General features: G+C 44.2%; 1 protein-coding gene across 2 annotated transcripts in view; it reads left to right on the top strand.

The window, feature by feature from the left end:
* ZHX3 (zinc fingers and homeoboxes 3) overlaps positions 1 to 11,622 on the top strand; it is a 54,205-nt gene extending 42,583 nt beyond the window's left edge. For both annotated transcript variants that reach the window (XM_048498338.1, XM_048498339.1), the window contains 3 exons: positions 377 to 434; positions 2,500 to 5,420; positions 9,181 to 11,622. In XM_048498338.1, the coding sequence (XP_048354295.1) occupies positions 2,651 to 5,420; positions 9,181 to 9,212 (2,802 nt within the window). In that variant the 5' untranslated portion in view covers positions 377 to 434; positions 2,500 to 2,650 and the 3' untranslated portion in view covers positions 9,213 to 11,622. The remainder of the gene's footprint in view (positions 1 to 376; positions 435 to 2,499; positions 5,421 to 9,180) is intronic.
* The last annotated feature ends 1,775 nt before the right edge of the window (positions 11,623 to 13,397 follow it).

The following is a 13,397-nucleotide window of genomic DNA, read 5'->3' as shown; positions in this document are numbered from 1 at the left end:
GCTTCAGTGAAGTTGAATCAAGTGATAAATGGTAAAAAACCAAGCATCTGTAATATCTTCTACATAAAAAAGTGCCCAAAATAATCCTACTAAAACCTCTGGAAGAGCATGACATTGTGAATGGATTAATGGAATTCATTTACCAAAAAATGTAAACACTGCATTAACCTATACTCTCATGCTACATAATTTAAAAAACCCCAATCGTTATTTCATTATGAATAGCCTTGGGACTATAGCATACCCCAAACAGAAAACTAAATAGATTTTTCCCCCAAAAAAGCATTTTATTTTAAAAATCTGATTTAATTTTTTTAAAACCAAGTTTTGTAATCATTGATTTTTATCCTCCCTAATTTCATCTTCATTTCTTCAGCACTGTGCCAGACCCATGTGTGCCTACACAGAAGACACTCGATGAACAACAATTACAGGTAAGTGTGACCTTCTTTTGTGGACCCTTGTACCCTCTGCAGGAAATGTTTGAAATGTTTTTGTAGGACTTCTTTTTTGCACAGGTGGAGCTTTCTTCCATTTGAACATTTGTTTTGCTTCAACTTAACACCTGCCTGGAGTATAAATTAGGGGGAAAGTACAAAAAATCAACATCTCCTGAATTTATATAAGGTAGTTATTATGGGGTTAAGTGAGAATTGTCATTATGTTGCATCTAGAGTGTATCATTTTGCTTTCCTCCACATTAATTGGGATTTAAAATCCTCAAGGTAAAGAAGAAAAAAGATGGGAAGGGGTTGGAAATACTAGAGGATAATTGTGACCCCCTCAGTGCAGAAGACTATACCTAGTATGAAGTGGTACAGGTTGGAGGAAGAAAATATCTGCATGTTTGGGATGTTGTGGGTTTTCCGGGTTGTATGGCCATGTTCCAGTAGCATTTTCTCCTGATGTTTTGCCTGCATCTGTGGCTGGCCTCTTCAGAGGGTCTGTTGGCAGTAAAGCTACTCCATTTGCTTTATTGCCTACAGATCCTCTGAAGATGCCAGCCACAGATGCAGGTGAAATGTCAGGAGAAAATGCTACTGGAACACGGCCATACAACCTAGAAAACCCACAACATCCTTGTGATTCCGTTGGTGAAAGCCTTTGACAATACATCTGCATGTTTCTTTCTGACTTTTTTTAAAGATGTAGAAGGGTTAAAGTGCAAATGGTTCAGACTCTTACATGAACCAGATCCACACTGTAAAAATAGACTTCGCCTGTTCTGATGTTAAACGAGAAATGTCGCTCTTAGCCATGGTTCCTTTGTAACTCTGCAGGTACAAGTTCTCTGTCTGTCTTGTAATCAAAAACATCCTGTTAAGATTGGTCTACTCAGTACACAACTCAAGTTGCAAATACAAGTCTGAGCCAGGCTTTTGCAGGAGTTTATGTAACTGTTCAGGGGGGGCGGGGGGCGGGGGAGGAGAGATGTACAAACAGTCCCTTTGATTGCATTTTGCCTGGTATGTTGTCATTGTGCTAAAATTCAAGCTAACCTGACACTGAGAGCAAGCCAGGCAAATATTAACTTTTTCTGGGAATCACGTTATAATATCCCTAATTAAATGGTACCTTGTAGTTTTTTTTAACTGTATTAAAACTGAGCTATTTCCTTAGTCCTGTGTTTGATACTTGTTACTATTTTTGATCAACGTTACTTTTAATCATTTAGACCCTGCTTCCGTGGGATCTCAAAATGCTTCAGTGAGGTTGAATCAAATGGTAAATTCAGTACAGGGAAACCCGGGTTTGAATTCCCACTTTGCCATGGAAGCTTGTTGGGGGAACTTGAGCCATAGTATTATTTATTACAGTCAAAGACCAGAACAGAAACGTATAGGAACTTCAGCCAGTCACTCACTCCCAACCTCAACCCTGGCAGGTATTTGGATGGGAGACCTCAAAGGAATGCCAGGGGCAGATAAAGGCAAACCACCTATTAACATCTCTTGCCTTGAAAACCCTATGGGATCACCATAAGTCAGCTGTGACTTGACAGTAAAGAAAAAAGAATGCTCTTTGGTTAAAATCAGATAGCTTGTCATATCCTTGCAGTTTGAGCCAACAAAATCGCCAACAAAATTCCCCTACGGCGATGCTGATCTGGCTTCTTCAAAGGTTTCTTGTATATTTGGCTTGGATTTGCTCCAGCATAACAGTTACGTCACCAACTCTCTCCTGAATTCCGTTAAACCAGGGGTCTGCAACCTGCGGCTCTCCAGATGTTCATGGACTACAATTCCCATCATTTGTAGTCCATGAATATCTGGAGAGCCGCAGGTTGCAGACCCCTGCATTAAACAGATTTGTTGGCGGAATGTACAAAAAACACTTTTTCAAACTTTCTAGTGAACTGAACTGATCTGATCTTACCTCTTATGAATCAGTTGCACAATTGATATGCAAAACATTACTGAATATTGAAATGTGCATAGTGCTGAGGCTGGTAGTTGGTGTAACTCTGTAATGTAACATGCTCTTCCTTTCTTTCCACAGATTCCAATTCAATGGCAAACTTGAATGGCTATCACAACACTTGACACCCATGTTTCCTGGCATCATGGAATTTCTGGAATTCCATCTACAAAGCATTCTCAAAAAGTAATGGTTTACTTGTAAGTTTCAATTATCTCTACGAGTTGCAATAATGGCCAGCAAAAGGAAGTCCACGACCCCCTGTATGATACCGACAAAAACACTGGCACTGCAGGAGTCTCAGTCAGCCTCTGTTGGAGTTGATCCTGAAGGGCTTCAGCTACCTGCAACTCCTGCTGCTGCACCTGTTGCTGAAACTGTTAGCAGTAATCACAACGGTGGGACGCTGTCCAATGGACACAAAGGAATTGTGGATGGTGATACGTACAGGTGTAGGTACTGTGATTTTGGCTGTCAAGATGTTAGTCGGTTTCTTGGGCACTTGGATTCTGAGCACAAAGACTTTAGCAAAGACCCCTCCTTTGTCTGTGTGCAGTGCAGTCTCCTGGTAAAGAGCCACAAAGAGCTTTCTGGTCACAATGCAGAGAGCCATGCTGGGGAAACCAGCTTCATCTGCAACGTCACAAAACAAGGCAGCCGCGTGGTTGTGGAGCAGACTGTTGAGGATACCACTTCCACCACCCAAGTTGTTTCAGGGGATCTTCCAGGAGAAGGGCAAGACAGCCAAGCTGAAATTATCATTACCAAAACGCCCATTATGAAAATAAGGAAAGCAAAACCCGAAGTGAAAAAAATCCACACGTTGAAAGAAAATTCGTCGAGTCAACCGGTCAGTGATTCGGAGAAGAAAGGTAGCGAACAGCCATTCGCCAATGGACCTGCACCGTCGGTTCAGTCAAATGCAGTCAAACCAACTCCGGTTGTCAACGGCTCAATTTTAGGGAAAGTGCCTATTTTGCAGGCAGGCATCACCCAACTTGTACACTTGCAGCAGCAACCACAAGTTCAGCAGCAACTGCCCACATCGAAATCTCTTCCCAAAGTAATGATTCCCTTGAGTAGTATTCCAACATACAATGCCACAATGGACTCCAACAGTTTTCTGAAAAACTGTTTCCATAAGTTCCCTTACCCTACCAAAGCTGAGCTTTGCTACTTGACAGTTGTGACCAAGTACCCAGAAGAGCAGCTGAAGATCTGGTTCACAGCCCAGAGGTTGAAACAGGGTATCAGTTGGTCACCTGAGGAGATTGAAGATGCACGGAAAAAAATGTTCAACACCGTCATTCAGTCTGTGCCCCAGTCCACCATCACAGTGTTGAATACGCCTCTGGTTGCAACCCCTAATAGTGTTCAGCATCTCATTCAGGCTAGTTTGCCTGGCCATTCTGTCAGCAAACCTGAAGGAGCCGGTGGTGTGCTGGTTAGCCAACCCATAATAACAAACGGATTTCAGAGTTCAGCCTCATCACTCCCAATAGCAGTAACCTCCATTCCAAAGACCCAGGTAGCTAAACAGCCATCCACTGTGTCAGTTTCTAGTTCTGCATCGGCTGTGAAAGTGGTCAGTACCTCTCAGACGCAGCCCACTGCTTGCCCGAGCATATCTGCCCAAGAGTTCCTAGATCCTAACATATACAAAAACAAGAAGTCTTTTGAACAGCTATCTGCACTAAAGACTAGTTTCTGCCGGAATCAGTTCCCTGGCCAAGTTGAAGTCGAGCGGCTGACAAAAATCACGGGACTTAACATAAGGGAGGTTCGAAAATGGTTTAGTGATAGGAGGTACCATTGTAGAAATGTAAAAGGCGGCAGAGCTGTATATGCTGGAGATAATACAATAATCATAGACTCTGTGCCTGAAATTACATTCACCTCTTCTCCCAAAACAGCCTCGGAATTACCCTCCGCAGCAGCAGCAATGCCTACAACACATACCCCGGTCCGTCGGCAGTCCTGGCATCAGACTCCTGATTTCTCTGCTATCAAATATAAGGAGAGGGCTCCTGAGCAGCTGAAAGTATTGAAAGGCAGCTTCGCACAGGATCCTTTCCCCTCAGAGGCAGAAGTGGACCGTTTGAGGAGTGAAACTAAAATGACAAGGAGAGAAATCGACAGCTGGTTTTCAGAGCAAAGGAAAAGACAGGCTGTCAAAGAAACCGCCCAGCCAGGAGAGGAAGATGCTGAAGGTGACTCTGGGGAAGAAGACTCCTCAGACGACTTGAGAGCTTCAAATGAAAATGGCTTGTCGGATGCAGCCAATAGCACTCAAACCGCGGGCGAACGCAAAGTGACCCCCATAAAAATCAACTTGAAGAATCTCAAAGTCACCGAGTCGAATGGCAAAAGCGAGTTGTCTGGCTTGATTGTGGATGATCAGAGCGAGAGTTCTCCTGGCAAGTCAGCTGCACCCCAGAAACCCAAACTAACAAGTAAAAAAACAGCCCAGCAAAGGCATTTGCTTAAACAGCTCTTTGTGCAGACCCAGCGGCCTACAAACGAGCAATACGACAAACTGTGTCTGGAGTCGGGTCTTCCCAGGGCTGAAGTAATTCGCTGGTTTGGGGATAGCCGCTATGGTTTAAAAAATGGAAATTTGAGATGGTACAAGAACTACAAGCAAGGCATCTTTCCCAAAGGCCTGGCTGGCTTTGGCGATCCCAAAATGGAGATCCTCCAGGAATACTTTCAAAAGAACAAGATGCTCTACGAAGATGATCTCCCCAGTTTGGTTGAGAGAACTCAGATGACGCCTGGGCAGGTCAGGATTTGGTTTGCTGAAAGGCTGGAAGAAGAAAGCAGGCCAATATCAGACACTGGCAGCGAGGACCAGTGCTCAAGCATTGGCGAGACAGCCGCCAGTCACAAAGGTGCGTCGGATGCCTTTTCTGAGGCTTCTGAGAACAGTGAATCCTGGGAGCCTGGAGGTCAAGAAGGCAGCTCAGAGCTAGTCGATGGTGCTCCGCCCACAGGATGTTTGGGTAAGGATTTTGATAACAACATTGTTTCTGCTAGTGTGACTCTTTAAGTAGGCAACTTTCCAGTCTTTAAGTCTTTAAGTAGGCAATTTTCCAGCACCCAAATATTAATTTAACGACAGCAGAAGCAAACAAGACAAAATGAACAACTCCCCCCCCCCCCAACAACAACCAAAATCTCTTCAGAGATTAATTTTGTTTGTGTGGGGTAGTATATACGTCTTCCCATCATGCAAAATTTTGCTTTCTTGGTTGCATGAAAGCATCACAGAAAATAATGACCCTGTGGGTGCAGCCATAGTGCAAGCGCTCGACTTTCAGTGGAAAAGTGACTTACCTTATTACTACAAGGTGCAGTTAACATCAAAAAAAGCTCATGTTGTTTCCTGACTCAGGTGGAGTCCCCCAGTTTCTCAAGCGCAGTATATTTAAAATTCCACAAAAACAATCCAAGACACTGTATTGTCGAAGACTTTCATGGCCGGAATCACTGGGGTGCTGTGTGGTTTCCGGGCTGTATGGTCGTGTTCTAACAGCATTCTCTCCTGACGTTTCGCCTGCATCTGTGGCTGGCATCTTCAGAGGATCTGATAGTTGGAAAGGAAAGCAAGTGGAGTATATATACCTGTGAGTAAAGGTCAATAGGTGAGGGCATCTGAATTGGAGTGGCCTGGCAACTGAGTAACAATGAAGCGTAGCATGTGAGTAACAATGGAGATAGCAAGGTCCATAGGTGAGGCATCTGAATAGAAGTAGTCTGGCCTTTGTTCCCTTTGAAACGTCAGGAGAGAATGCTGCCAGAACACGGCCATACAGCCCGGAAACTACACAGCACCCCAATCCAAGACACTCTTTAAAAAGCACTTTTTGTTTCCTCATCACTCCCATTCCAATTCAACGCTTTAGATGCTTAAGGATTTGCAACTGAGATATTTCCCTTGTTTCTATGATAAAGTTGGCTGCTAATCTTCATCCTAAATATCTGTATAATCTTTATACTACCATTTCCCATTTGTAACAACAGCAGAGCCTTGCATCCAGTAGAATTCAAATTATTTAACGACCGGTTCCGGTGGTGGGATTTAAATAATTTAACAATTGGTTGTATACAAGAGGATTTTAAATTAACCACCGGTTCTGCCGAAGTGGTGCAAACCTGCTGAACTTCCCACCACTGCTTGCATCCCTGTAGCTACATGAAAGGAAATTGTGCTAGGAAATTTTATGAGAAAGGGAGAGGGAGGATTCAAGGCTTGGTGCAAATTGTTGCGATGGACTTTGATAGTTTTATTACCACTTGCTGTTGTGCTTGAGAGGACTCGCGTCTACCTTTTCTTTATTAGTTCCTTCCTTTTCCTCTTATGCTGAGATCTATTACTATTTATTTACTTTGTCTGCAGCCAGGCAGTATAACACAATTGACGAACAATGCAGTTTGACTTGGATTACAAGATTAGAGTACAATGGTACCCTAATTTTGGCATGTTCCATGTGGTGTGAAATTATCTCCCAAATTTTCATGTCTTTCATGTAAGAAAGTAAAACCATATATTGAAATATTTTTGCCGCCCAGAAAGCTGGCTGCTTTGGAGCCTCAAACTATCTAAGGCAGGCAAACTATAAATAATTCAGAAAGTGAATTACAGGGCAAAGATCATGCAGTAAAATCAGGTGATACTTACAGTAGTCACCGCAGTGGACCGTTCTGTTATAATGGTGCCCTCTTGGGCTGCGTATTCTACTACAGTACAAATCTCTTTTCTAAATGTTTCGTGTTGAACATTTGAGTTTTGCACATTCTGCAGAATGGTGGAGGTGGGGAAGCCTTCCTGATCTCCTTGGGCAGAGCCACTGCATAAGGTTGGAGCCAACACCAAACTGCAAATATAAGGGCAGCTGTTGATTTTGCTCATTTGCAGCGCTTTTGAAAGTCTTTGCTCAGATGAGCGAATTGTTGCACCAGAGCACAGTGGGAGAGGCACTCCCGCAGGGGCCCAAGGCCATTCAAGGCTTGCATTTGCAAACTTTGAACCCCACGTCCAAACTACGCCATAAAAATTTCCTAGTATGGTTTTTCATCACATTATCTACCTGTCTGAATTAAATGTCATTAGTCTTTAAGGTGCCTCTAGATCATAGGTGCCAAACTCGCGGCCCTCCAGATGTTATGGACTACAATTCCCATGATGGGAACTGTAGTCCTTAACATCTGGAGGACCGTGAGTTTGACACCTGTGCTCTAGATCTTTGTTTTATTTCCCTAGTCTGCAGCAGTCTGAAACCTGAATCTCTGCCCTTTACTGCAGCTTGCAATGGCAAATAGCAGTTGTTAGTCTTCAGGGTGCCACTGGACTTTTTCTTTATAAAAGCAGTACAGTTGCTTCACAGCAGGAACATGAAGTTTATGCCTCAGAGTGGGCCTCTGGGAAGGTCTCCAGAGTCAGCATCTGCTCCACCTTGCTGACTGCTCATATTGGCTCTTCACCCAGTCCTTCACTATGTGCCTCTTTCTAAGTTCTGTTCTGTAAAATGTGTTGGGCATAAACCCACATGCTTTGCTAGTAATCTAAGGATGAGAACAGCCTCATCATTGGAAGATCTGTAATTGGGTCTTCCTACTATTTTGAAAATAGTAATGGCAGCTGCAGAGAGAGAGGCATTGTGAGTTAGATGTGGTTTATCTCTCCTCTCCTCCCTCCTCATAGAGCGTTGATTGGCACCAGGAGTGTATCTACCTAAAATCGCACACAGGGCAAGCCTGGACATTGCCCCCCACCCAGCTGCAGGCCATTGAGTGGGGCTCACCCCTGTTCTCAATCTCCATGATTGCTTCAGTCCATGATTGCTTCAGTCCAATCATCGTTGCTTTGGAGCCTCTAGCTCAGGGGTCGGGAACCCGCGGCTCTTCCGCCGCTGTTCTGCGGCTCCATGAGCCGAGCCGCGGGGCCCATCTTCACCCGCCCTGCAAGCAGCAGGGCGGGCGCATCCCTCGCTCGCGGCCGGCCAGGCCGTGCCGCGGGCTTTGCCTCCATCTACGCCTGCCCTGCAGGCGGGCTGTGTGAGCCCGGAGCTGCTAGGCATGGCGCTATTGTAGGCAGGAGAGGCGGCGAGGAGCGGCGAAGTGGGCATGAGCGGGGGAGGGTGAGCCAAATGGCTCTTTGAGGGGAAAAGGTTCCCGACCCCTGCTCTAGCTTTATGCTGTTGGCTCTGCCCTCCAAGCTCCACCTCTGGTCAGGTGGAGCTTTGGGGCAAAGCCAACAGTATAAAGCTAGGGAGATTGAGAGCCACTGGCTGCAGCTTACATCTGGGTCCAAGCCTGGCCTCAGCTGGGCTCAACCCGGCCCTTGCTTCTCTCTTCTCCATGTGGAAATCAGGTGCATCACACTTGACCTCCGCATGGAGATGGAGGCGAGTGAGCCCAGCTTGCCCCATTCACAGTCTCCACATGGAGATTGCAAATAGAGTGAACCTCACAGTCTTCAACTGTGCTCCCGAATGGGGAGTTCCCAACGGGGTGAAGTTGGGGGGGCAGGGCTCAACCACAAAATGTACCCCCCAGAAGTGGTACCTGGGGCTCAAAACCCCCATGCCCCCTGCAGATTGTAATCAGTTCCCTATAGCAGCCGGCAGACATTTTAAACCCCATTTTGAGGTCACAGTGACTTTGCTTATTCAGCTTTCTTAGCCTCTCTGCCTGCTGATTTTCCAGGTGTTATAAACTACACTGCGATGCATATGAGTTTGTGTGGTTTTTGTTTTGCAGAAACGGACAGAACCGGTGCTGCCTCCCCTTGAAGGATTTGGTGTTAAACTTGTGAAGACTCAGCAGCTGTGGGGCTGGTTGGAATCTTTGTAGAAGGACCTGTGGAAATACTGCCATGATGCCAAGATCGGGTTTTCGCAAAGCTGTGGGGCTGGTTGGGGGGGGGGGCGCTTTGGAATCTAGCATAGGAGCAGAGCCTAGCACAGCATCTGCAAAATCCTTTTCTCTCCCCTGTGGCATAGGACCTTCTAGTTTGTTTTCCACTGCCCCTCCCTGCCCCCCTTTTCGAACTTCATATCCATCAGAATCAACGTTTTAAAATTATCAGCTGGCCTTCAGAAGTATCATCAATCTTGGGCATTGTGTTAAACATTCTCCTTTCATATACACAGAACTATCATTGACACAACGTATTTTAGATTTTTAGTGCTTGTTCTCTGAAAGCTGGATCATTGCATATATTCTAACATTTGGGTCTCTAGCTCTGGAAATCGAGTATATTTGTGGGTGATGAACAGTGTACCAAGCAGTACATAAAGACAATAGAGTTTGGATCTTTAGAACCATTTTTTGTTGAGCATCATGGAAGAAACCTTGGGTGCGGGACACACCCACCCAAAGATGGCATCAGGTATTATTTTGTCCTTCATGTGAAATAATGTGACATTATCCTAGCAAATAAGATGCACCTGTTAATCAAGTCTAAAAAATTTTTTTTGTGGTAAATCTTAACCCAAAATTCTTTTTTTAAAAAAATTCTTCTCACTAAGAAGGTTACTAAAAAAAACCCTGCAGGCTTGGAAACAATTGTGATTATAAAGTCATCTGATTGGCAAAATGCCAGATTTTACTTACGAAAACCTCCATGTACGGGTCAAAGCTGCTTAGATCTCCTACTTTACTTTTTCCTGTGTTGGCTTCATCCTAGCCATTGATTAGCTGGAATAAATTGCTGGCAAGTTTAAGCTATGTTGAGGTGCAGAACCTTCACAGATGGATTCTAGTATCAGTAGAGAGAGGCCTGCATGTTGGCTGCTTGTTGTTTTGAAAGGGTTTCATTTCATTGACTTAATGTTGTATGGAATCTGTAATTTAAAATGCCAGGATTTTACTTTTAGCAGCAAGGAAATATTTATTTAAATGCAGGAGATTGGTAGCACTAATTAATTAGCTGTTTTGTTTGGTAGGCAACATGTGCTTTGGCTTCGGCCTTGAGAATCTTCTCTGTGTAGTATCAGGTCCCAGCTTTGTATTGCACTTGTGTTGAGCATTCCTCTGAAAGTCCCAAGAAACCCCGTCATCTCCTGTTAAAGGATATTGAATAGCAGTTGCTTGGAAAAGCGTGGAGAGCCACTTCCTGTCAGAGTGGATGGCACCGCGCTGGTCTTGACAAGGCAGCTTCATATATTTATGCCTTTTATGGCAACTCTTCTGCTAATAAGCTGGCAGACTTCTTGTTGTCCATTCTATCTAGTTCTGACCACTCAAAAGCCTTCCACGTTCTTAAGCATCATGGCAATTCAGTCTATTATCCAATGCTGTGTGTTCCGCGCTTGTGCAGAACGGCCTGTCTTGGGATTGCTGATAAGTCTTGAAAGCTACGTAGATCAAAGCAAGGATGAGGCCTGAATCCAAGGGTGGCTGATACTGAGTAGGCGTGTGCCCCAGGTTGGTAGCTTAAGGGGGCAAGTGATGCTTTCAGAGAACATGGGCAGGTAAGCGACTCGAGGCACCGTTCTCCCAGCAACGTGAAGGCCAGTTCCCATTGTCATGAGCCAGAGAAACAAGACAAAGCCTCCCAAGCACTTGAGCAGCCCTGTTCACCGCAATAGAGCTGGTGTGGGAGAAATTCGTGTTAGGCTGTGCTTTCCAGGATTTTCTTACATGCAAGTTTGTTTTCATATACACATATACAGTGCAGTTATCATTATTTTATGCCTAGAGTCTCCATTAAGATGTACATGTAGAGGCTGTGCCATAATTACATTGGAAAACTAATCTAGCTCTTTCATGAACGTGTGGGCTTCGTGTACTCTTGAGAGGTTTGATGGCTGACTGGCAGTAGCTATTACTCAGTTTACTGGCATAAAAGGATTACTGAAGTTGCAGTTCTCAACATATCTTTGGAAAGCAACTTCTGCTGGTGGAGAGATTCAGTCCCATGGGTGGATAGTTAGGGATGGGCAAGTTTAGTGGCAAGCTTAAAAAAACATCCCATCGTAGGCCAGGACTACAAGTTCAGGCAAATCTTTGGCCAGGGCCAATTATGCTCCCCATCTGATTTAGAGGAATAGTAATGTGTCAAATTAATTGCAAGGAGAGACGTAGAAGAAGAAGAGTTTGAATTTATATCCCCCCTTTCTCTCCTGCAGGAGACTCAAAGGGGCTTACAAGCTCCTTGCCCTTTCCCCCTCACAACAAACACCCTGTGAGGTAGGTAGGGCTGAGAGAGCTCCGAGAAGCTGTGACTAGCCCAAGGTCACCCAGCTGGCGTGTGTGCGAGTGTACGGGCTAATCTGAATTCCCCAGATAAGCCTCCACAGCTCAGGCGGCAGAGCTGGGAATCAAACCCAGTTCCTCCAGATTAGATACACGAGCTCTTAATCTCCTACGCCATGTACCATCAAGATGTGTTGCATCAAAACAGAGCTGGTTTAGCCTGGATCTGTGACCAAATGTTTCTGTTGCATGCAATAGGCAAGCACCCAATATCAACACCTATCACAACATAGACACTAGTAATGTGAGGGTACAAGTCGGTAAAGTGTAAAGGTCAAGGTGGTGGTTGGGACATCTATGCCTTGATTGAATGATGCTTTGTGGCTGTGTGAATTCCAGTTGGTAGCCCCTGTTCGCTTCATTTCCTTGGAGGGGACCTGTTCTGTGGGCAGAGAGGTGTACATAGAATAATTATCATCCACTGAACCGAATTAAAGGGTGCCCTTGCAGGGAACAAGTTCATTTCCATACATGTGGACCATGTGCCTGGTACTCAGTCAGCTTGAAGGTTTGTACTAATTCATTATCACTGCATTATTTCACCTGTAATTCAGTTTAGATTAAAACCTGCTAAATTTTAATTAAGGTTTGGGGATTTTAATAAATTGCATTCTACAGAGTGGAGAATTGCAGTACAGTTTCTAGTACCTTGTGTTTTCTGTTTGGCAAAATATGCAGGTTTTGAAGTTGACATGCAGGTTGTGAAGCAAAACTCAAGTGCAAATTGGTATTTGCAAAACAGATATTGATCTCCTTTTAGTGGTTTGGCAGAAGCATTTCTTGTTTCAGGAAGCACTACCCACATACATGTAAGAATTCAGATCAGTTTGTGTGAACAGATACTTGTGTGGAGAAAGGACTGTAGGCTTTTTTGTCCTTGATTTCCCCATTGCTGTGGATAGTAAATTTAATATGGCTGGAGACAGAATGATTGCTGGTGAAACAAATTAATAATCTGGGTTGGGGAGGGGGTGTTATATATGCACTGATATATATGGAAAAGTCAAATGCTTGAGAATTAGAAATTCACACAGTATCCATTTTTGTAAGCTCCACCCCCTTTTGTGGGGGAAAGTATTGGAACTTGCTGGTTCAGAATAGAATCATTTGGCTAGTTTGTAATATTCAAATTTATTAGACACTTTATTAGGCACTTAATTGTGTAGATTGTTAAAATTCAGTTTTCTAAAAGTGCTTACCTGGTTCTTTGTAATGATTACTGTTTGCCACACTATGCAATTTCTTTCATTTCAGTTGTATTTTCTCAGTTGACATTATATTTGTGCACATATTCACCCTTCTGGTAAGGATAGTGTACTTCGAAAGATGCCTAGCAGTCACTGAACACAGACCAGATCCAGATTGTACTGACTCACCTTACTCTAGTTGCTCTTTGAGTCAAAATTTGTACTTTAAAAGTTGCACTTCCTTTTGCTTACTGTGAAATCATAGGCTTAATGCTGCTAAAGCAGCTCATTGTGGAAAAAAGGGCTGAAGCCTGGACTGCTGGGGCCTTGAAGACAGGAGGAGACCTTGATTGGGCGATTCCCACCCCTTGATACAGGGAGGCAGGAACAACTTTTTCTTCTGCTTCCTATTCCTCTATTCCTATTCCTCACCTTCAGTTCTTTTCCTGCCTAGGAAAGGGAGACAGAAATTAGAGTAGGCTTTGTCCTCGTGCTACTTAAATTTTTCCTTCACTCTCTGGTTTTCTACAT

The sequence above is a fragment of the Sphaerodactylus townsendi genome, linkage group LG05 (assembly GCF_021028975.2).
Source record: "Sphaerodactylus townsendi isolate TG3544 linkage group LG05, MPM_Stown_v2.3, whole genome shotgun sequence".
NCBI lineage: Eukaryota > Metazoa > Chordata > Lepidosauria > Squamata > Sphaerodactylidae > Sphaerodactylus > Sphaerodactylus townsendi.
Note: the sequence above shows the minus strand (reverse complement) of the source record. Positions and strands in the feature narration are given on the sequence as shown.